The sequence below is a fragment of the Bolinopsis microptera genome, chromosome 11 (genome assembly GCF_026151205.1).
Source record: "Bolinopsis microptera isolate Bmic1 chromosome 11, MBARI_Bmic_1.0, whole genome shotgun sequence".
Classification (NCBI taxonomy): domain Eukaryota; kingdom Metazoa; phylum Ctenophora; class Tentaculata; order Lobata; family Bolinopsidae; genus Bolinopsis; species Bolinopsis microptera.
In genome coordinates, this window is record NC_087082.1 from 2,023,503 (window position 1) to 2,047,948 (window position 24,446).

The 24,446-nt window shown below is 40.5% G+C and overlaps 2 protein-coding genes and 1 long non-coding RNA gene across 4 annotated transcripts in view; all 3 read left to right on the plus strand.

Moving 5' to 3' along the window:
- The window catches only part of LOC134822755 (protein amnionless-like), an 81,542-nt gene that overhangs the window by 53,441 nt on the left and 3,655 nt on the right, over window positions 1–24,446 (plus strand). Inside the window, exons 2-9 of one of the 2 annotated variants that reach the window (XM_063833997.1) lie at window positions 15,438–15,503; window positions 15,626–15,754; window positions 16,427–16,561; window positions 16,712–16,857; window positions 20,594–20,797; window positions 21,446–21,524; window positions 22,027–22,121; window positions 22,542–22,626. In XM_063833997.1, the coding sequence (XP_063690067.1) occupies window positions 15,479–15,503; window positions 15,626–15,754; window positions 16,427–16,561; window positions 16,712–16,857; window positions 20,594–20,797; window positions 21,446–21,524; window positions 22,027–22,121; window positions 22,542–22,626 (898 nt within the window). In that variant the 5' untranslated portion in view covers window positions 15,438–15,478. Of the gene's footprint in view, window positions 1–15,430; window positions 15,504–15,625; window positions 15,755–16,426; window positions 16,562–16,711; window positions 16,858–20,593; window positions 20,798–21,445; window positions 21,525–22,026; window positions 22,122–22,541; window positions 22,627–24,446 lie in introns of those variants that run through there. The other variant, XM_063833996.1, reaches the window with a different exon arrangement.
- Window positions 6,636–7,555, plus strand: LOC134823334 (uncharacterized). Its single transcript, XR_010161277.1, has 2 exons — window positions 6,636–6,738; window positions 7,013–7,555. It is a non-coding gene; the product is annotated as an uncharacterized LOC134823334 (long non-coding RNA).
- Window positions 22,423–24,446, plus strand: part of LOC134822751 (heat shock protein 75 kDa, mitochondrial-like) — a 76,993-nt gene continuing 74,969 nt past the window's right edge. Inside the window, 1 exon segment of the mRNA XM_063833989.1 lies at window positions 22,423–22,427. The gene's annotated coding sequence lies outside the window, so the exon portion shown is untranslated.

The following is a 24,446-nucleotide window of genomic DNA, read 5'->3' on the forward strand; positions in this document are numbered from 1 at the left end:
ACCGGATGGGGCTTAACTTTGAAAGTAAAAGAGTTGGAGACTTCCGGTTTTTTGTAACATGTTCCTCTTTTAAAAGTAACGTTACCTCTCCAGGAGGAAAATTCAAGACAACGTAATTGTTGAGTTATCTCAAAATCTCCAGAAAAGTCCCCTTTCGGGCCGATCAAAAGTTTGCAACTTTAACTTTGCGGATTCCTGTACTCTGGTTGGCTGAATTGTGTCACGTGGTAGCTGCCTGAACATTGGAATACGCCACGCGTGCAAATCATGCTTGTTGTCGCGCGCGAGGTCAAGCCGTCTGTTTAAATTAAACCAACTCTAGTACCACCACCAGCCGGTAACTTTTCCTGGGTAGCTAGTCCTGGACGTCTATTCGAAACCTTACCCCTCTAATCTGATCCCAACTGCTGCTAACAGCTACTCACTCACTGCTGCTAACTGCTGCTAACTGTCTCACGCGCGTCCATAGCCGCAGTTTGCAGTTCGCAGCAGTTTCTTTCCTGTGGATGGGGCCAATAAAAATAGAGACTTCCGGATTTTTGCAAAATATACGCCTTGAGAAAATAACGTTTTTTCTTCTGGAGGAGAATTAAGGACATTGTTGTCATACGCGACGCGTTGTATGATCTTACCCGCCGCGCACGACACAGGAGAACCATAGTGTTGTAGGTTTATAACCTTCCAGGACGCGCGCCGAGTTGGAACAAATATTTTACGAGTATCACCCGTTAACTATAGTGCAAAGAAACTGCTGCTTAGTTAGCAGTTAGCCGAAGTTTATTTGCACTATGAGTATGATCATTTTGTGCATCCAGTAAGGTTTCCTGACCTTACTAGGATTCACGATCGAAAAGAGCGCCGCGCATAATATATATGTAATAGAATTTAGCGCGTTGAGTAAAGTCTGCTAATATAGCGGTGTATTGCATACTGCATACTGAGCCACATACTGGGGACCGCAGGATACTATGTTTATAAACATAGAATAGAGATAAACATATAATAGAGATCCCGCGGAATGACAGGCTGTGCGCCGCCCAGTAAGTTGAGCTCCGCCCAGCTAGTAAGCCAACGCTAGCAGACGATTGTAGATGTAGGTTTATAACCGTTCCTTTACATATAAATGCGCACCGAGTTGGACTTGGATTTGAAAAAATATTTCCAATTTTACGAATTTGGTCTTCCAATGGTTGTGTGAAGCGCAGGTGACCCAAAGCGTTACCGCTGGATAGAGACCCTGGATCTGCCTGCAGCAGCCAGAACCTCGAAAAAGGGCTATCCCGTTGGTGCCCTTTTCCAGTACCACATCGAACAGCAAGATGAAGCCTCTCCACAACAAGTCCTATCCTGCTACCTCCTCGCGGTGAAGACTGGAAACTGGATGAACAGTGGTGATCTCCAGGCTAAGGGCAGCGAAGGGCGACGGGAGGCTCACTGACCCCCGCGGATTTCAATTATTGGATCACATAATTGTCTCCTAACTCTAAACCTCAAGAGAAGAGAGGTGCAGAGAATCAGTGACTCCCCCGGCTGTGGAGTGAACAGTAGCTAAAGAGGTATTGGCCGTTTGCCTCTGACCTTGTTTCCATGACCCAGGTAAACTGGACCACGCTCTGGTAACAGGATCGGCCCCCCATGCCTGGGGTAACGAGGTAGTCAGGGGGAAGGTTAGCCCCCGTAAAAGTGGAGCCTTGGCTCTCACTCTAATCTCCCTAAGCTTTGGGACAAAAGCGTATAGTCATTTATTGGAATTGGCGAAGAAAGAAGAAATAATACAACGACAGGGCATCATCACAAAACCCACTCTTACTGATTGGTAGCAACATGTGTTCTAGCGGAAGTTGTTACTCACGTGGCCAAGATGGATAAGTCATTTAACGCTCAAGTGGCGCCCGGCGTTAAGTAGGTGTCTCACTTTGCCTGATGTGCAGGGGACTGCGCATGAGACACCAGCCATTGAAAAGTATGATGATGTCTTATAATAACACTAGGGTTAAAGTCCCTACCACTGATTTAGATGTCGGAGGGGACCGGAATGATGACTCTCTCACCCTAAAACTCCCTAGGAGAGGGGTGACAGATGATATGCCGGCTCCTTCACCCGGCACAAAAAATAACATAAAACACCAAAAAAAGGATGGGGATGCATTGGTTTCTTGTAGTGAGGTAGCTCTAGTAGGGACATTTAATGTCCGAACTGCTAGAGAAGGTTACAAGCGCCTTGAACTCGTGACTCAGTTTCTGGAGAGTGGCATGGAGATCCTTGGGATCCAAGAACATAGGATTGTCCACCAGGAGCCGATCAAGATTGAAAAGTTCAAGGAGGGGGTTAGCTTGGTAACTGTTTCAGCATGGAGGAATGGAGCAGGAGCAGCCACTGGTGGAGTGGGCTTTCTGCTGACTAGAAGAGCATACAGCGCAATCAGCCTCATTAAACCCTATGGCTCAAGGGTGCTGACTATCTCTTTCAATGGGAATCCCAGACTCACAACTATAACTGCTTATAGTCCGACCGAGGCAGCACTAGTTGAAGAAGCGGAGGATTTTCATAACACCCTTAGACAGGCTATGAACGATGTGCCAGCGCACCACCTGCTGATCACTGAGGGAGATATGAACGCCCGGCTTGGAAAGGTGAGTGAAGAAGATTCCCGTTGGTACTTTCATACTCGTACCAATCGGAATGGAGAGCTACTGAGAGACACTGCCCTGGAGTGCGATATGGAAATTACCAATATCCGCTTCAGAAAGAAGGTCAACAAGAGGTGGACCTTCTTATCCGATGGGACACTTAACAAAGGTCAGATTGACTATATCCTCATACGGAAGAAGTGGAAAAACTCTTTAAAGAACACTGAAGTTTACAACACTTTTCAGTCGTTGGGATCTGATCACAGAGTTGTAGTGTGTAAGATCAAAGTTAGCTTTAGGAAAGGACACAGGCCTCCGAAAAAAGTTAACTATGATTATAGTGCCCTGAAGTCGGATGGTGAGCTTCAAAAAAAGTATGCAATTGAAGTTCGGAATAGATTCTCTGGCCTGGTAGAGGAGGATGATGGGGCCACTGAAAGCTACGGGAAGCTTATGGTTGCTATTGAGGCGGCAAACAAGAGCCTTCTGCCAAAGAAGACTCGACAAAAGCAGATTGACCCCTCAAGTGACCCAAGAGTGGACAGTGCAAGGAGGGGACTGTTCTTGGCCAAGGACCAATACCATCAGGAGCCTTGCGAGGAGAAGAGAGAGGAAGTCGCCACTAAAAAGGATTTGTTAAAGGCCTGCTACAAAGAGGTAGAGGAGGAGATCCTGAAAGGAAAGATCAGGAAAGTTGAGGATACTGCTGATCGTTGTAAGAACAAGGAAAGCTGGAAGCTTGTCAACGATATTTCAGGGAGAACAAATCCCAGCTGTGGACTCGTTGAAGGGGGCAGCTCAACAGAACGTCTCGAGAACTGGAGGAAGCACTTCTCTGGATTACTTGGACAGCCACCCACAGTCCCTGACAATAGTATTCCGATCAGGAATATACACCCTCCACTGAATATAGAAGATGGCCCGTTCACCATTGAGGAACTACGTCTTGCCAAAAAGCAGATAGTAGAAGGTAAAGCTTATGGTGATGATGGTATCTCACCTGAAGTGATGAAGAGGGTGGACATTGATGACGTCATCCTGAAGTTCTGCAACGATGCACTATGTGATGGTCTCATGCCCGATCAATGGAAGCTCAGTAATATTGTTCCTGTGCCAAAGAAAGGGGACCTCACTAAGACCGACAACTACAGAGGAATATCTCTGACATCGATAGTCAGTAAAACTCTGAACAAAATGTTGCTTAACAGGATGAAACCAAGTCTTGAGGAAGTTTTAAGGGACAACCAGAATGGCTTTAGACCTGGGCGCTCTACAACATCGCACATTCTTGCTCTACGAAGAATTATGGAGGGTGCTAGAGCCAAAAACCTAAAGGCCACCATGGTTTTCATTGATTTCAAGAAGGCGTTCGATAGTGTGCATAGAGGTTTGCTCATGAAGATATTGAAAGCATATGGCATACCAGAAGCCATAGTGCGGCTCATTGAGGGTATATATACGAGCACAAAGGCTAAAGTAGTTACAGCTGATGGTATAACAGAGATTTTTGATATCCTGGCTGGAGTACTGCAAGGAGACACTCTTGCCCCGTACTTGTTCATTATCGTGATTGACTATATCATGACAGTGACTATAGACGATGATGACTCGGACTCTGGGTTCACTCTCAGGCCTGCACGGAGTAGAAGGATTGGTGCCGAGAAAATCGCAGACGTCGAGTTTGCAGATGATGTTGCCCTTATCACTGATACCATTGAAGGGGCAAAACTACTCCTGGACAGGCTTGAGAAAGCAGCACTGAGTGTTGGGCTAGCCATGAACGACACTAAAACTAAGTTCATGACTCTGAACATGACAGAGGAGGCGAGTAGTCTTAACAGTTGTGGTGGAAACCAGCTGGAAAAGGTGACAGACTTTGTTTACCTTGGAGCATGGATAGCAACAACAGAGAGGGACCTGCGGGTCAGAAAAGCTAAGGCTTGGGCAGCCTGCCACAAGTTGAAGAAGATGTGGAAGTCTGACCTTAGAAGAGGACTAAAGATCCGTCTATTTGTTGCTACTGTGGAGTCAATACTTCTTTATGGTTCTGAAACGTGGACGTTGACAGAGCAATTGAAGAAACGCATTGATGGCTGCTACACCAGAATGCTAAGGATGGCACTAAATGTGGATTGGAAGCAGCGCAAAACCAACAAAGAAGTCTATGGCAACCTACCAAGAGCAACCATGAAGATCCAAGAGCGCAGGATGCGACTAGCAGGCCATATCCACCGGCACCCAGAACTAGTCGCAAACCGCTTGCTACTCTGGGAACCAACTCATGGGGTGCGGAGTAGGGGGAGACCAGCCATGACTTATGTTGATAGCTTACGAGCTGACACGGGTCTCAACGACACTGGAGAAATGGGCGGACTTATGGCGGATAGAGTTTTATGGAGACAGCGCATCAATACTCGGACGCTGAAGCCGCCTTAAGTCAGTCAGTCAGTCAATTTTACGAGTATCACCCGCGTTAAGCTGACAAGAAATATCGCAAATATATTGCGCTGGTCAGTCAGCGTCAGCTGACGATAAATAATATCGCTAATATTTGATTTTGGTATATTGCACTGGGCAGCACTAACCAGCGCTAGCCATCGATTAATATCGCAAATATTTGATTATTATAACTTGCACTACCTAGCGCTGGTTGACGAGTAATATTGCAAGTATATGATTTTGATGCATTGCGCTGGCCAGTGATGGATAGCGCTGGATAGCGCTGGATAGCGCTGGATAGCGCTGGATAGCGCTGGATAGTGCTGGTTAGCGCTGGCTGACGAGTAATATCGCAAGTATATGATTTTGATACATTGCGCTGGCTAGCGCTGGCTAGCGCTGGCTATCGATGGCCAGCGCTCGCCAGCGCTGGCTAGCGCTGGCTGACGAGTAATATCGCAATTATAATTATATGATTTTGATACATTGCGCTGGCCAGCGATGGCTAGCGCTGGCTAGCGCTGGCTAGCGCTGGCTAGCGCTGGCTAGCGCTGGCTAGCGCTGGCTAGCGATGGCTAGCGCTGGCCAGCGCTGGCTAGCTGACGAGTAATATCGCAAAAATGTTGCGCTGGCTATCGCTTAGCGCTGGCCAGCGCTAGTTGTCGCCATCCAGCGCTAGCCAGCGCTAGCCAGCGCTAGCCAGCGCTAGCCAGCGCTGGCCAGCGTGCTAGTTATCGAACTGTTTTTTGCGATGGCCAGTTGCGCTGGCCATCGCAAACTATCGCGTGCGATAGATGGCGACAACTAGCACTAGCGCTGGATAGCGACAATTATCGAACAAATATATTTAGCGCTGGCCAGCGTTATCCAGCGCTGGATAGCGACAACTAGCGCTGGATGGCGACAACTAGCGCTGGATAGCGCTGGTTGTCGCCATCCAGCGCTAGTTGTCGCGTTTTGACTATCGCAAAAGAACCCCCTGTTGATATAAATAGGTAGTAAGTATGAATAGGTAAAAAGTATCATAGCACGGTATCAATCAGTTTAACAGTACTTGTTCGTCCATTACAACCAAATTATTAGATTTTTCGATTAAAACCACCTCGTTATGGTCGGAATACCTAGAAATAGAGTTTACGACGCTTGTATCAATGTAATAAAAGAACGATAATCAATTATTATACCATATAATACCCTGTCAGAACTCCAAAAGTTGACTCGGCGGGTTTTATTATGGCGGGTAAAAATAATGGCGGGTTAAAATATGGCGGAATTTCCGAAAACCGCCAAATTTAACCAGCCGTAATTAAACGAACTAAGTACAAAACGAGTTAATATATTATAGTCTCTACTCGCTCGATCTGAGAAGGAATTACTGCTTATGGCGGCATGTTAATGTGGCAAGGACCCTGGTCTCTGAACTTCCTATGAAGTCATTTGGGCTCGACAGATTTGGTGTATGGGCCCTTAAGAATCACCAATTAATGTAGACTAGAATGAGGAAATCACGAGCAGCTCTGTACATTAGTTATTAATTTGTTAACCCTTAACTCTTGTTCAGGGATAATATACATGGCGGAAGTTATTTTAGCTAGGAGATCTTGCAAGTATCCCGACAAGAAGTTTCTGTTTGAAGTCATCACTAAAAAGAGAACTTACTACATGATGGTTAGTTATATCATTTAATATACATATTTAACTTACTTTCATCTTTTATCTACTATCAATTTGATAATTGGCATTATCAAAATCCTAAATCTTAAAAGTGAACAATATTGAGGATTCCTTCTTGCTATTGTATGTATGAGTGTAATTAAATTGCAACATGAAATTTACAATTTGTAATTTACATCTTATATAATTATAGTTAAGTTCAGGGTTTTTTATTAGTAATTAGTGTGTATTTAGTAATTAGTGATTAGTTATTAGTGTGTATTTGCAGGCGTCTAGTCAGGACGAGACGGACGCTCTCACAACCATTCTGATCCCTGAGATACACAATAACTGCAACAACTCGGACGCTTCCTCCTTGAGTTCCTCTTGAAAGGAGATGTCTCAACTTGTCTCTACTTCAGAGACACTGCCTATTAAATTAAATATATAGGACTTCTTCAGTTCAATGCCCGCGTTTCATTGAAACACTGATACAGTTTGAATATGCTAAGGTGGTCATCAGTGTCAGACTTTTAGAAGTATAGAGTAGAACAAGATCGCACGGTGACATTTTCACCGAAAGCGAGTTTTAAGAGTTAAAGTTATTAGTTTTCGCAATTTTATCGATGCGTTTTCCTTATAATATTTTTCCATCATTAATATTCTGTTCGTATGATTATTTACATTCCTTTCGGCATTAAGCACTTTTTTGGGAACGGCTAACAAATTAGTTACTCGGCAAGTTGATTTATACATCCTGATTAAAGTTTTGATTTTATACGGTTAATGTTCTAATTTTTATGATTGAATGTTGCACTCTTTATAATCCAAAGATGGTAAAATCTTTCACTTGGCTCCGAATTTTTTAAGTACATTGATGACTGCAAGATATAATATGATAATGATGATAAATGTAGCCAAATAAATGCTTTTATTAAATTAAAATTCATTTCACAGAATCTTATCAAAAGTGTTTTATCTTGTCTGTTTACATAACAACCAACAACGTACCAATCCGGCGCTGCTACGTTGCATCTCTTTCTCTAAGGCTTTGTAAAAGTTTAGACTCTTACCACCCCTCCATTACGGATGATGATTAATCACTCTACACTCGACTGTCACGAGTTATTTATTAAAGTAGTTAATTATTAAATTAAGAGTTAATTATTAAATTAAAATTCATTTCACAGAATCTTATCAAAAGTGTTTTATCTTGTCTGTTTACAACGTACCAATCCGGCGGCGCTACGTTGCATCTCTTTCTCTAAGGCTTTGTAAAAGTTTAGACTAGACCATAGTCTGGACTCGCCAAAAAGATTTTCGAAATAGCAATTGGGTAATTTTCGTTAATTATGTAGTCAAAATTTTCGTTTTTTAAACCAATTATCGTTTAGTAAGTGCTTTGCGATTATTTCATTCATTGTCTAATCTTGATTACCTTACTCGGGAATATTATAGCGGGTTAATTTATTACTGGGAGAATTAATGACCGGGAAAAATATGGTTGTTGGGCAACATCTAAACAACTCCTTCAAAAACTTGATGTCTGCCACAGGAATCATCTCCGTACGATCATCGGCATGACCTACCCTAATGTCATACGAAATGTGACTCTATACAAACGCTGCGAAGTTGTTCCACTAAGTGAGCGTGTTGCTCGTGCACGGTGGAGAATGCTTGGTCACATCCTCCGCAGTGATAATAACTCACCTGCCCAGCTTGCCTTACATTTTGCTGTAGAGAGTCAGAGTTTGATGAGAGGTAGAGTCGGACGACACCAGTCAAACTTGTTAAAAACTATTTTGAACGATTTAAGTGACAGAAACTTTAGACTTGTAAATACAGACGATTTATACCATTTAAGACTTTTTGCAACAGATAGAAAAGCATGGAGAGAGTTAAGCATGATTTAGTTTATTCTGTGTTATTTTTCTCTTGGTGACTTATCAGGTCATCAAGATGTTCTTTATGTTCTATTTTTGATTTGAATAAAGTTATATAATAATAATAATATAAAGATGACCAATGATATTGCAGTGTTTAAGTCACATGCGCGTGATATAGCGCGCTTGCGTGTGTTAGCTCCTAATATAGGAGGGGGGTTCGGTCTTGATTACAGTTGATTACTATTATACGGAGGGGGGGTAGAATCAGAGACACGATAGACACGGTGGACTTGGGTTTATTGTTAACAAGCGTTTTTTGGAATGTATAGTATCTCATCATAGATCAGTGACAGAGTTGTTTATATGGACTTTAAATTAAGTGCTAAAGGGTGGATCAACCCCCTTGTCATATCAGAATTGTTAATTGTTACAGCCCTACGAATCCCAAGTCAGTTCAGAATCCCCGATTAGCAACTCAATTTTACGATGAGCTACTCGAGGCTATCAGTGTACCTGCTAGATTTGAAGTATGGATGTTAGGCGACTTTAATGCCCAAACTTGGCAAAAGAAGCCCTGTTGATGTAGAAAATGGTTTACATGTGAATATTGGTAGACATGGTGTTGGGAGGAGGAATGAAACGGTGAAAGGTTGCTACACTTTCTCATGCTAATGGCCTGTTTGCTGCCAACACTTCATTCTCCCATAGCAGCAGACACATTACCACACGGACTGGTTGGATTCGGGATCGAGCAACCAGGAAAGTAACCTTATTTCCAACAGATTGACTTCATACTCTGCAAGTCCCGAAGCAAGGCACTGCTAACTGATGCCAGGTCATATGCAGGTACAAAGCACCGCAAGTGACCACCAAACTTGTTGTGCCAAGGCAGATTTTTCGCAGCGCTTATTTTGTACAGGGAGAGCAGAGCATTTCAGAAGACATATAACACAACAACCTTGATTGGAAGCAAACACGGCTCAACAACCAATATCAGCAAGAACTTCGTCAGAAACTTGAGCAAACTGTATCAGATCCTGACTTTACCTCCAACAACACGGAACAGCAAATTTGATATACTTTTTGGTGAAGTTAAAGAAGCTGCTGTTTCCACTGTGGGTTTTCGCGAGCCACAGCGAAAGAGGAATCATTCCTCTGACAGTCAAGTTGTAGCATGTCTGAAGAAAGGAAACAACTTTTACAACAACTGAACAACAACGAATACAGAGACAGGACAGCTCTCAGAGCTAAATCAACAGGCTCTCAAACGACATTACTAAACGGTTGAAAACAATGAGAGTTGAGTTAGCAAAAAGCCTAGCTAACTCTATAGCCACCCATAGACGAAGGACGGAGAATGTTTGAAGCTGCTCGTTAACTATCAGGCAAACAGAAAACGGGTTGCAGGCTCTGTGTCTGTTTTCAACACTGACAACCAACTGGTAGATAATGAACGAGACAAGGCTGAAATCATTCGCCAGTACTTCGAAGAACACTACACTGGACCTGACAGTGAACCACCACTAGAACCGTCTCACAGGTAACCCTAGGCCCTTCAAAAACCCCATTACAGCGTTTGAAGTTGAGCTTGCGGCAAGAAACTCAAGAACGGTACAGCTGTTGGACCAGATGGGATCCCAAACGAATTTCTCAACCACTCTCCAGAAATCTTTTTTTCCACATTTGCACAACTTACCTAATCGATCCTTTGAGCTCCCATGAACATGTACCTTCTTTCACAGAGGGCTACCTTACTCCGCTCCAAAAACCTGGAAAGCAACTAGGCCCCCCTAAGAGTTTGCGCCCCCACTTTGCCTACTAAACGTTACTAGAAAGATATTGTCCACGATAGTCTTGAAGCGCAATCCAAAGGCAAGTATCTCAATACACTGGTCCTTGGAGAATGCCTATAAACCTGGCCATAGTTGTGCAAATATCGTTTGGACCCAGCGAATACTAGTGTCAGTTGTCAAAGAAAACGTGGGTCTCTTCATAAGATGGGCCATTGACATGTCCTCTGCTCTTGATACCATAAAGAGGTCGGTATTACTTGACATTTTAGCTGATGCTGGTTGTAGTGAGGACGACATTCGACTGGTAAGGTATTTGCTCGCAAATACTAAAACTGAAGATCAAAGTGAACTCAACAATATCGGGAGAGTTAATTGTCACGATTGGAGCTTTTCAAGGCGACAGTTTGTCTGGAAACTTGTTCACTCTATATCTGGCAGCAGCACTTTACACCTGCGTGCTGTTATGTCCCTATCTAAGACCTAACCCTCCCATAAGCTGAGAATCTGTTACCCCTCGAGTGGGAGTATGCAGATGATGCTGATTTTACTGATGAGGATAAAAGCAACTTGGAGTCTTTGTTGCCAATATGTAAAGAGTATTGGAAGAGTGGAATCTTTTTGTCCAATGAGTCAAAAACCGAGTTCACCCACTTCTATCTGGCCGGCAAGAACGAGGTTGATGACAAAGGAGAGCCACTCAGAGGTAGAGAACCTTGGAGGTCATCTATCTCTTTAGGCTCTAAGTTGTGTAGCATCAAAGATGTCAAGAGACGATGTATACTTGCTAAACATTGCTTTTCAGAACTACAAAAAAGTCTGGGAACAAGGTAGACGTATACCCTTGAAGATTCGACTCAAGATATATGAAGCACAAGTTGTTTCAATACTGATGTATAATTGCAACAGTTGGGCAACATCTAAACAACTCCTTCAAAAACTTGATGTCTGCCACAGGAATCATCTCCGTACGATCATCGGCATGACCTACCCTAATGTCATACGAAATGTGACTCTATACAAACGCTGCGAAGTTGTTCCACTAAGTGAGCGTGTTGCTCGTGCACGGTGGAGAATGCTTGGTCACATCCTCCGCAGTGATAATAACTCACCTGCCCAGCTTGCCTTACATTTTGCTGTAGAGAGTCAGAGTTTGATGAGAGGTAGAGTCGGACGACACCAGTCAAACTTGTTAAAAACTATTTTGAACGATTTAAGTGACAGAAACTTTAGACTTGTAAATACAGACGATTTATACCATTTAAGACTTTTTGCAACAGATAGAAAAGCATGGAGAGAGTTAAGCATGATTTAGTTTATTCTGTGTTATTTTTCTCTTGGTGACTTATCAGGTCATCAAGATGTTCTTTATGTTCTATTTTTGATTTGAATAAAGTTATATAATAATAATAATATAAAGATGACCAATGATATTTGCAGTGTTTAAGTCACATGCGCGTGATATAGCGCGCTTGCGTGTGTTAGCTCCTAATATAGGAGGGGGGTTCGGTCTTGATTACAGTTGATTACTATTATACGGAGGGGGGTAGAAATTGCCAAAATATTGATTACGTAATATGTGAACGACCCCATGGCCATAGTAGGTAGTGCGCCATCGACAGTGAGCCGCGCGTGCCGACTGTATGATGGTTTTTTAGCGCTAATTTTGGCCAGCACAATTTTCTTCAAACAAATAGATATTTAGAATCCTTCCCGACCTCCAATTGCAACAAAAATTGGTAAGCTTACTCATAGACTTACAAGGAAAGTGTCCGAAAAATTTAAAGCATATCCAACCATCAGAAATTATGTTACAGCTAAAAGCAGCGTATTTTGCCCCATTCTGATCACTATATCAACTCCGATATCCACCAAATTTTTCGGACAGATGTGAAAGCCCTATTTGAAGGTCGTCGCCAATTTCCAGAATGATCTCATTTAAGGAACTGAAGATATATCCGAATAATACGACAAAAATGGTCAAATTTGGACGAATTTGGTCAAATTACGCGACTTTTACAGCTACTTTTGCTCCAAAATCCGCGCACCATCAAATATGGCACCTAGGCGAAACTCACTGATCTTTCCAAAAAGGTATGACAAATTTGGTATTGTGAAAATTCTCACAGTCTCTAGAAAACATTGGTACAAAAATTTTTAAAATCCGAGCAAGTTTATTTTTATGGTGCACCCCCTAGCCATAGTATTGAGGCGAAGGCCGGCCGCGCGATACAACTTTCTGCCTCAGTCCTCACTGCCCAGAACACAGAATAGTAATACCTTATTGGTAGGGGCCTAACTTCAAAAATAAAAGATATACAAACGACTCATGGTTTTCAACAAAATGTTCGTTTCGCAAAACTAAGGTTATAATACCTCGACCCAAAAGGAAAATTTAAGACAAAGTAGTCGTTGATCAGTTATCTCAAAATCTCCACACTCCAGAAAAGTCTCATTTTGGGCCGATCAAAAGTTTGCAACTTTAACTTTGCGGATTCCTGTCCTCTGATTAGGGGGTGCACGATAAAAATAAACTTGCTCGGATTTTTTTTTGTTTTTTTTTGGTGGATGTTATACTCGTCTAAATTTCTTCGAAGTAGCGCGCGCCGGGCCAGATCACCATTAACAATGGTCAATTTTTTAGAGACTGTGAGAATTTTCACAATACCAAATTTGTCATACCTTTTTTGGGAAGATCAGTGAGTTTCGCCTAAAGGTGCCTTACCTGAGGACCCCAGGCTTTAATGTTGGTAAACCGAATAGAGATTAGGCGGAATGACAGGCTGAGCGCGGCCCAGTAAAGAGGTGCCAGGCCATATTTGATGGTGCGCGGCTTTTGGAGCAAAAGTAGCTGTAAAAATATGTAAAAGTCGCGTAATTTGACCAAATTCGTTGATTTTTGTGGTATTAACAATTAATATTCGGATATATCTTCGGTTCCTTGAATGAGATCATTCTGAAAATTGGCGACGACCTTCCAGTTTCAATAAAGCTTTCACAACTGTTTTGATTCACGATGTCAATCCTTCGCAGCTCGGTGAGGCACAGTGGTGCATTTTGCCGATCTACCGAAGTGTGGTTGCGAGAAGCATTATTTGATGCGCGCGCGACCCAGTAGTGCATCGCGCTACAAACATGAGTAACAACTGTCCGACAAATTTGGTGGATATGGAAGTTGATATAATGTTCCAAATGGGGCAAAATGCGCTGCTTTTAGCTGTAATATAATTATGTAACAGCTAAAAGTAGCGTATTTTGCCCCATTTTATGTCTGATGGTTGGATATGATATGCTTTAAACTTTTCGGACACTTTCCTTGTAAGTCTATTAAAGCTTACCAATTTTTGTTGCAATTGGAGGTCGGGAAGGATACTTAATATCTATTTGTTTGAAGAAAATTGTGCTGACCGAAATTAGCGCTAAAAAACCATCCTACAATCGACACGCGCGGCTCACTGTCGATGGCGCACTACCTACTTTGATTGGCTGAATTGTGTCACGTGCTCATGCTGTCTGCTTGAAAATCGGAATGTGGCAAGCGTAAAAATCATTTGATGTCGCGCGCGAGCTGAGGTCAAGCCGTCTGTTTAAATTTAACCACCTGATCTTGCCTCTAGTCACACCTTGATACATGTTTCGTATCCTTCGGCGGCGCGCGCTTCGCGCGCCAAAAGTGGCATGCAACGTATGACAAGTCACACCGCACACCGTATCAATTTGCGTATCAATTTCATTTTGCGCGCACTTTGCACTTCATTCCAGCAATTTAGCTTTGTTTCCATTTGGTGGACATTGTCCACTGACAATAATTTTAATTATAACTGAAAATGTTCATCTAAATATATATATTTGGTGTAATTACTACAAAGATCAAGTAATATTATATGTATAAATATATTATTCGTACTTTCAGAATCGAGCACTAATGCATTATTTGTTATTACATACTTTGTACTTTTACAAGAATGCATTTCCATTGTAGCGCGATACGTTTAGTTACTGGGTCGGACCGTGCATCCAATATATAATATATATAATAATGCTTCTCGCAATAATGCTTCGTTAGATCACAATAATGCTTCGTTAGATCGGCGAGATGAGCTACTGGGCCTCGCTGAGCTGCGAAGAATTGACATCGTCAATTAAGCATTTCCAGTTTTGAGTTTTCAGTGTTCTTACTTCCTTCTAGTTCCAAGGTTGAAACTGTTGCGTTGTTTCATTTGATGTTTAACGATGTTTTCTTGCATCCTCACTCATGGAGGGGTCTGTAATCTGTATATACATTTAGTCGACTACAGGGGACAATTTTTAATTTTGATCACACTAATTTCTTATATTATGTGTAAAGGCCTAGAGGCTAGAGGTCTTTGATGAAGAATTTCGTGCTCTGTAAGTCCCATTAAATGATGCAATGCTTGACTAGGTATCTTTATTATATAATCTTAGATTCTTACATTTTCATATTTTTGTATATTCATATTGGCATAGTGGAGGGTTGAGCTGGTTTCGAGCACAGGTTGCCCTCAAATTCGGCGATAAGTAGTGACCATCGGCACTTGAAACCACCCCAAGCCTCTGCTGATTTATTTATAATATGTTTATTGCAAGCAGCAGCTGCTGCATGATCGGTATATTGATTTTTGATTTTTAATGAATAATTCTTAATTGCTTATATAGCTTTAAATCCCTGAAAGTTGCAAAGTAAACTATGTGCACCCTTGCCTGGATATTGAAGTTAAGTTTGGATCCTGATCTGAATTCTCTCAAAACCAGTCTCAAAGATGACAGATAGTTCATTATATTGAATTATAATTTTTCAGAATTAGCTGTTGCAACAATACATTGTTGATATTTGTGTAGGTCTCGTTGTGGAATAAGATTGGAGGGGATAAAACACAATATAGTTCTCCCTAACAGTTTGCTTAACAATACTCTTTAAAAAGGTATTCAATTAATCGCCACTCTATGCCACATGTCTACACATACAAACACACATGTTTTACAACATTGATGTTTACTTTAATGAAAATTTAATTGCAGCATAAATGTTGTAAAGAATGATGTAGAAAAAAGCCGAAAATGACGATACTTTTAATTTTATCAGGTATTTCTATAGCATTATTCGTGTAAAGTGTTTTTATTTAGGTTTTTCGATTCAATTCTTCTTCTTCAAATTTTTTGAAAAAATCTGTTATAATCCGTGGTTGTAATCCGCTCACAACTCAGCTGTGCTGTGTGCTGAAGGAAGTAACGGTGTTGTGAGAAAGTACTGGCTTCACTCCAATAACTGGAACAATCCTATAAACTGGGATGTCTCCCCAGACCCATGTGACCCTGTCATTTTGTCTGATCTCGGTTAGTTCCTTTTTGAATTTGTCATATTACCTTTCTTATTTCTCTCTTCCATTTTTCATTGCTGCTGTGCAAAATAATTTTTTTCCCTGCTCTTGCCGAAGGCAAAAAGATCGTAGGGAATAAGTAATCGGGTTTGGATATATGAGGTGGCCCGACGGTCCTACGTTGACGACAAAAGTCTGCTCCTTCGCAATATAGACCACTCCCCTATAATTATGAGTATAGGAAGCGTCTGTTATGCTGCGCGCGACGCTCGGCATGTGTTAGTTAATTGCAGTATCCAACGCGAATTTCAATTGTCAAACGATGCCGTTCAAATTAAATTAGCCCAAAGTTTGTGCGCGGCGTACTAAATATTCGATTATCCTGCACGCGCGCAATGACAAATTACGATGAAAATACTGCAACTTTTTAACAACAAAATAATCCAATATCTAATTTTTATTAATCGATAAAATTATCTTTTCGTTTAGTTGCAAATGTTAACGGTTTAAGCAGGGAAAATTAATCGTGCGTGGTGTAACCGCGGCGAAATTCTTGTTATGAATTACTTTCTCTCAAGTCCATTTCTGAAACTTCAAACTAATTTTCTCAGCTAAATTCAATTTTTTGAATTGATGATTTGACAAAAAACATAAAACACATCATGTTCTTGTAAGAATACCTCTCCAGGGTACGACTACTCAGTGTTAGTGTCAAGTAGAGCTCACCTCAACTCCCTGGAGTTCCCGAGCACTGGGGAGATAATGTTTGGGGAACGTTCAAGCATCAGCTTCAGTCTCTCCGGTCTCGGACCTGGGCAGTGCTGTAAGTATCTTCTTCTGGTCCTTTGTGCTAATTAGTAGCTAATTAGATCTAATTAGTGCTAATAAGTAGCCTCATTTCAATGTGTATTATTATGCTGTTTTGTTGCTCTTTCATAAATACTTCTGTTTGATAAGAGACTCCCATTTGCAGCAAGTCCCGTGAGTAACACATACACAGCGCGACAGTACAGCTGGGGAGATCCCAACAACTGGTACTCTCCATCTCAAGACGGTATCTTCAACACTGCTGACAGTGACAGGATCCCTTGTTGGACTGACGAGGTCATCTTTAACAAGGTAACAATATTTTTGTGGTTTTTGCGGTACTAACGGTACCTACGGGTATTTAAAGCTGTTTCTACGTTAGAAAAATGATGAACAAAAACAAAGAATTGATCCCCATGTGTGATAGCGAAAACGTGATCTCCTTAGTTAGGTAATTAATCAATTATCTTCTAAAAGCTAGTAGTCGTAAATCACAGTCTAGTTATGTAAGTTCACCTCCCTGCTGTTAACAAAATCTATAGACAACATTATGATCTCTCAATTTATTAAGTCTAATTTTATTGTAACATTGACATGGTGTGTATCAACACTGTAATATTATATGGCTACAGTATTACGATTATATAACTTTAAAATAAATGGAAGTTGTTAAACTATCTTATGATTTATGTCATCATATTCCCAATATTGTTGTACTCATGATATAAGCATGCTTTTCGGAAAATTACTTTGAACTTTTCTCATAGAAAAACATCAAAAGATACGAAAATCTGTATTATTTATCAGTAATATTCGCCTACTGAAAATGTATTTATTTACCACTTTATCTTCTAGTTAATCTCCTGTTAGATCCTGAGTCCTGACAATAAGTTAAAGTTTGTATCATGTTAGAGATGAGACCCCCCACTACGTTTCTTATCGGTAATTTTACACGATTGGCAGTCCTTGATTAATGTATAAAACGAGTGTATCGTTCCGACAGAGTTACTCGTACAACTCGACAGAGTTTCTAGTACAACTCGACGATTATATCACATTATGGCCTCGTTCACTCAAGATTGTTCTCAATCTAAATTGTAATGAATTCTGTTAGGCTAGGGTAGACCGGGTATTCAAGAATGCGTCACATTTTAATTTGAAATATTCCAACGTGAGATTCATCACATATAATATGCTTCATTGGATATGTATAATTAGGCAGGACTCACTAATGAGTAGTAATCTGGATAATTACTTTTACATGACTAGTGTTTGATGAACACCGTCTTTAACACTTCCCAAGTTCACTTTCGTCATATTTACCCAAGTACAACTATTAAAGGTACACTTAGTATATTGTATTGATTAATGAGAGTTAAATCCAACTCTAGCTGTACAGCAAATGTTATATCATGACTGTTAGAATTTCCGCTGTTTGTTCACTACATCCAATATGGTCCTCTACAATATGGTGCTCTACAATTTGAATTATACAATATGGTGATCTGCAGTCTGCATGTAATGCCGCTGTAATAAGACAATTATAAGGAACATGCTAACATGTGACGCTGAAGAAGGGAGGCCATTAAGTTGTGTGAGATAATAACATGCGAGATGATAACACGAGATTACTTACAGCTGATTACTTGTTACAGCTGCTGCAATGAATTAATCACAAACCACGTCTTATCAAATGTGAGACCTAATAACATTGTCTGAAGAACAATACCCCAGAATACAGGACACTGGATCAATGTGTCTGCACTGTGTACCCCTCTGTGTTCTTCACAGCTGGTACCCAAACATCTCACAGTGACCCTCCTTTATTACATTAATAACAATGAAGATAATCCTCTAGATATATGTGTGGTGTGAATGATGGATCCAATAACATTTACCCGCCCTCGAATAATACCTCTTATAATTAGCATGTGTACTGTATGTGTCACACTTCCTTGTGAAGTGAAAGAGAACGTGTGTGCTATAATGCTAGTGGACAGTGGTGTACTCGATCTTCATATTGTATCACGTGACTTCTAGTCCTGTACTCAAGCTATCACGTGACTTCCTGACAACGTGCTCCGCTCTTCTGAGCTCACGTACCTTCGCTCTGTTTTATTGATCATGAACCTTCTCTGTCATTATGATATATATTCGTGGGTGTGTGGGTATTATGTGTAATGATGTCCAGAGCCCTGAGGGTCAGAGCAGGGTGAGTAGCGAGTGTAAGTTAGTTAGGAACTCAAGGTAACCTAATTACATCTTAATTATATGGAGCGTAGTGTCCCACTAGTAGAATCCAGAGTTATCATCACAATGCAATGTGTACACAAGTCGCTTTATTACGGATATTTTGAACGACTCAAATCACAATCTGACGAAATTATGACCATTAAAAACACTTATCACACATGTCACACATGCTCACACACATGCTACACGCTCACACATGCTCTTGAAACATATCCTGTCCTGTACACATTCACCTCTGTGTAAATTAGAAGCGTTATCTTTATCAGGCTACATGATCAGACATGGTTTGCAAGAAACACGACCACTAAGGGTGGATTTTAGGATAGATTTTAGAGTAGAATTAGTAGGTTAGTGTTAGAGTTAGGGTCCCTTACATGAGTTACATTTACTCTAACCCTAACTCTACACTGGAGGGTTAGGGTGTAAACTGTAAAGTCTACTCTACCAGTCTACTCTAAAGTTTTAAAGTAATAGAACGCTCGTTTCGTAATGTGACATTTAGTCCTACCTGTATAATTAAATTCAGTTCATAATACCGACCTTGGTGAACTTCACAAAGTACGCATAAGTGGAATCACTAGAACTTCATATCGTTACCATGCGTTACGTGTAGGGAGGTTTTGACAGTTTCTCAAATACGAACTGTGAATTTGTAAACTTTCCCAAGATTTATTTATACACAGGAATTTCCCACTTGTGGAACTGGGAATCTATCGAGTGCAAATTCTTGTTAAGACGTATCAAATTTTTCAGTAATTGTAGTAAGGTGACATATTTCCCATATTTCTAGTTACGCATGGTTTAATACTACGTCATTTCACCCATATACAAGTTACAACGTGTTGAGTGTTGGTGTGTCATTTTTGTCATTCTAAACTTATCTGGTATTCTCAGCCACACCCTCTATATGTAATGTGAACTCTTATAATGTGGGGTAGCTACGACATTTTACCTAGATGTTAAGCATTTTAAATATATAGCGTTATCTATGGCAATTTGGCATATAATTTGACAAAGGGTATTTTGGACATCATTTATCCCAAATATCACAAAATTTGTAAAGGTCGACGTTTTTAAACCACCCTACTTATTGCCTTTAAAATATCTATTAGCAGGTTCCCTTCATTGATCTATTTCCTTTGGATTATTGCAAGACAACTTTTCATTATTGTCGTTACTTCTTATCTGAGCTGATCCAGGTTATTATGTTCCAAACATTGCTGATCTTTATTCTCATCTTAATTCTCATGATCTTAATTCTCATTTTAATTCTGATCGTGTGGATCATTACGTAAGGATCTAAATAAGATCATTTAAAGTGCTCACCACGACAGCATCTGACTGCCAAGCATATGTTTGTGCTGCTTACTGAGCGAGCACATTATTCAGAAACTTCTCACGCACATTTATACTATGTCATGTTAATATCATACTGAATATACTGCTTAGGTTTAAATGTAAATATCATGTGAATATTTTGGAGTTTAAAATGTTAATTAAATGTAAAGGTCTAAATGTAAATATGGTGGAAATGTTTCCATGTTGAGTAAATTACCACCGGTACTTACTACTACTATTTACTTTTACTGTACATTATTCGTCAACATAAAAAGGTATTGGTAGTTTAACTTGAACTTTGTGATTACCTGTGTTACCCCAAAAGAAACCCTCGTTAATATGTAAAAGTTGTCTCGTGTGAACTTTGAACTGGACAGTTCGTCACCATCAGAAATAGAGATAATAACTTTAACTTAAACATAAAATATTAAAATTTGAACGATCTCACCCCCTACAGAGTATAGCCTTCAACGTGCTACTAGACAAGAGTGTTGAAGTTGGATCACTCAAGATAGGAGAACAAGATCTCGATACGGAAGATGTCAGGGACTACGCTCTAGGGTCGGGCAGGTCACAGCTGCAGTTCATAAACCTGGCCCAGTTGATAGTGACGGGGCGGACGGTCTGTACCAATCATCAGGGATGTCTCTGTGGTAATCAGGTACATTAAATCCTTATCAGTTGCATTATTGTATGCACTATTGTTGGGGTCAAAACTTTAGCCGCCAGTCAAGTGTACCCTAATCGATAGTGTACGTTGTACACGGTACATAAGGGGGGCGAGTGTATATTTAACACATTATATACTGTACATTGTACAATTACCGTGCAAATCTTTAAGAGTTATTTAGTAGAATATTCAATAGCCCTCAGGCTAAACGGTCGTTCACACACTTCCCAGTCAGTGAGGGTTGGTATCACTATCCATCACACTATTTCTTAGCTGTGAACTCCCATTTAGCTGATTCGGCGGTATTCAGCTGACTCCTGTTGTGCAGATTAGACTGTTCGCGACAGAGTTTGTGGGAAATTGTCGAAGGTTTTTTTTTGTACCCAGTCGTGTATTTATTGTTAAAACCCAGAGTGGTTTTAAACCGATATAACACGCTGTATATATAAACCGTTATAACAGTCCCTATAATAATAGAGTTGTACCTTGTTAAAAGTTGTAATTTAATTCTGAGCTGGCGTGTAACTTGATTGCCTCAGACTTACATTTTACACTAAATTACAGGACATGTTCCCCGCCTCAGGGCTTCTTTGCTGATGACTAAATTCTGGAGGGATGTTATGTCGAACTTTATTTCAGTTGGATTGTTCGTCGGAGTGCCCGCGACGAGACTGTGTCAAGCCAATAAAATCAAAAGGGATGTGCTGCCACTATTGCGGTAAGAAGTCATTTCAGGTACACTTTCACCCTTGTGTAATTAATTAAAGAAGATAATGTTAAAACAATACACACGTTTCTATCACTAGTCAACTAGTTTAACATCAATGTATCTAAATATTTTGAGTGTGGAGGCAATGTCATTTCAATAAATAGATAATGAGTTATTAGACTCGCAGCTGGTAAGACCATGTTCATTGTTCCTTCGTCACATTCTGAAGGCCCAATTTTGCTTATTACTAGCAACTTGCACCTGTATCGTTAAATCGGACTTGGCGCTAGGATTGATGCGCGCTATGCGCGCGCATGCATGGGTATAGCATGGCTTTGTTTTCTTTGGACTACCGCATGGAATAACTGACAAAGCTAAATAAGACAATTACGATGCAATAAGCCTTCTATATCTTCAATACTGTTCGTGATGTGTGATAAAACTTTAAACTCAAGTTAATATTGTCGTGGGTGGCCGATACCAGTCGCTCATTAATTAACTGCGTATTCAGGAGCTGAGGTGAGATTCAGGCCCCCTGCTGGCTTTTATCTCGAGAAGTTCAAGAAGAGTCTCGGAAATTTCCTCAAAGACGATCAGCTAGCTAGTGTAAGTTAGATCTCAACTTGGTGACATTATAAAATACTAGTGTACTGTGTAACCCCCTGTAAATGGTGAGAGAGTGTGAGAAAGGGAGAAAAAGTGAGACACTTTAGTATCACATTTGGAGTACAAAACCATTAATTTAACCACTTACTAAAGGCTGATTTTTAAAAATTTGCTTATTGGCTTCGTCAGACTGTTGTCGAAACTGTACCGAAAAAACCAGTTCCATAACTCTTACCGTTTTCTTGATTAAGCCGTTCGGAAATTACACACGTACACATATACACACATACCCACACATTTATTGGGGTTATTATTATAGATCCTTTGCATACATGATCGATATGAGATATACTGTTAAATAATACCAGTCTCACTAGTTGACTGATTGAGTGGTTGCTCCTGTAACACTGATTCCTACAGGACCAGATCTCAATAACAGTGTCCCTACAAGAGTACGAGCTCAGCACTCTCAGTATTCAGATCACTGTCTCGGACTCTATCGCAGGTACATTCCGAGTTAACCATTGTTGATATAAATATAATATACTACTTTCAGTGGTCATACTTTTCTCAGTATTTTCTTCGTATGAGAATTTATTTGAAACTATGAAACTCATCCAATAAAAAACGTAGCCTTAACTGCAACATTTTAAAACAAAAATCGCAACTAAAATAATAAACTGTTTTTTAAGAAGTCGTTACAACTTTTAAATGTCAAAATGAAACCAATTCAGACGTAAATCGATCTATTTAATATGTATTGTTTCGTAATAGCGTGTCTGTTGACAATGAAGTAAAACGCGTAGAAACTACGATAATACAGCCTATTGTTGCTATGGGGTCGTTCACATATTACGTAATCAGACGAGGGGGGGGGGGGTTTCAAAATGATAACGCTAGTGTAATTTTGACACAATAGCTATGTGTAAAAGTGATTACGGAGGGGGGGAGGGGGTTACAAATTGTTCAAAAAGTGATTACATAATATGTGAACGATCCCTATTGCCTATATAGCAAATAACACTGGGCTCAGAGCATTCTTTAAATTTTTGTATGTATAATGTTTGTGGGGCTAAATGTCCAGATTCCATATTCCAGGTGCAAATTTATAACGTTTCTATAATAGATTAATTGTTCAGCAAGGACTTTATTAAGTGTTCATATTTTGTCTTTTCATTTCCACATCAGAGCTGTGACCAGCCTTCAATACACTTATCTTTTTCGCCAACACAATAACCAAGACAACCAAGAGCATGATAATCACAGCTTGACCGACGTTACCACAAACCAATATCGTTTTCAACGGACTCGCCTCTCCTGACTGTGCATCGGGTTCCACACACTTCAAACCATGTGTCTTTTCATTTTGGCACGTGATATTCAAAGTAGATTGGAAGTCAAACTCTTTGAAGCCGTACCCAGGTTTGCATCTGACTGAGATGTTGCTGCCCGGTAAGTATAGTGGTAGTCTACCTTCAACGTTTCCATTAGCAACCTTGAACTTATTTCTTCGACACAAGGCAAGGTGCTCCTCAGGGAACAGAAGTCTCAGGTTGCTTAAGCGGATATTTGAGGTCCCAGGGTAGACGTACCTATCCAGACTTGTTATTGAGAAGAAGCAATTGTTGTTGTTTTCTGAATCAATGGGATCTAACACGCTAGATAACTGGAATATTGATCCTCTGATGATTTCAAAGAGCTGATTCACATTATCGTCTTGGCAGAGAGCTAAAGAAGCCACTTTGCTGCTGGAATGGTGTGTTACGTCCGCTTCTAAACAGTTGTTGAGAGAATTTGCTTGGTAAATTTTAAATCTGGTCTTATTCCCATTTTCATTTATTCTTTTCTCAAATAGCCATGGGATAGCTGATGTGCAATCTTTCCAGTTCAACTCCATCAATTTCCCAAACCCCAAGCACAGTCTACTGTTCACGTTCTTCATCAAAACTCCCTTTGAATCCTTATTTGTTGTTGTTGCGCTTTTGATTGTCCTGCATGGCACCGATGGACTTTCCTCAAAATTCATCAAGCATTCAATGTTTCCTTGAACATCAAAAGATGAATGATTTCCTTGAGATGATGAATTATGAAGGGGAAAGTGGTCGTAAATGCTGCAATTTGATGTTGTTGAGTCAAAAGTAAATGAGCAGCAGGTTTTGTGATACCAACAGTACATCTTGCAAGCAGTCACACTTTCAGCAGAGACATTTGTGATCACCTCACCAAACGATAATTTGCGAGATACGTCAGCCGTGTAGAACTCGTAACAGTGATCCGAATTTGTTGTCGGGTTCTTAGAATTGCCGGATCTGGAGGCTCCAGCTT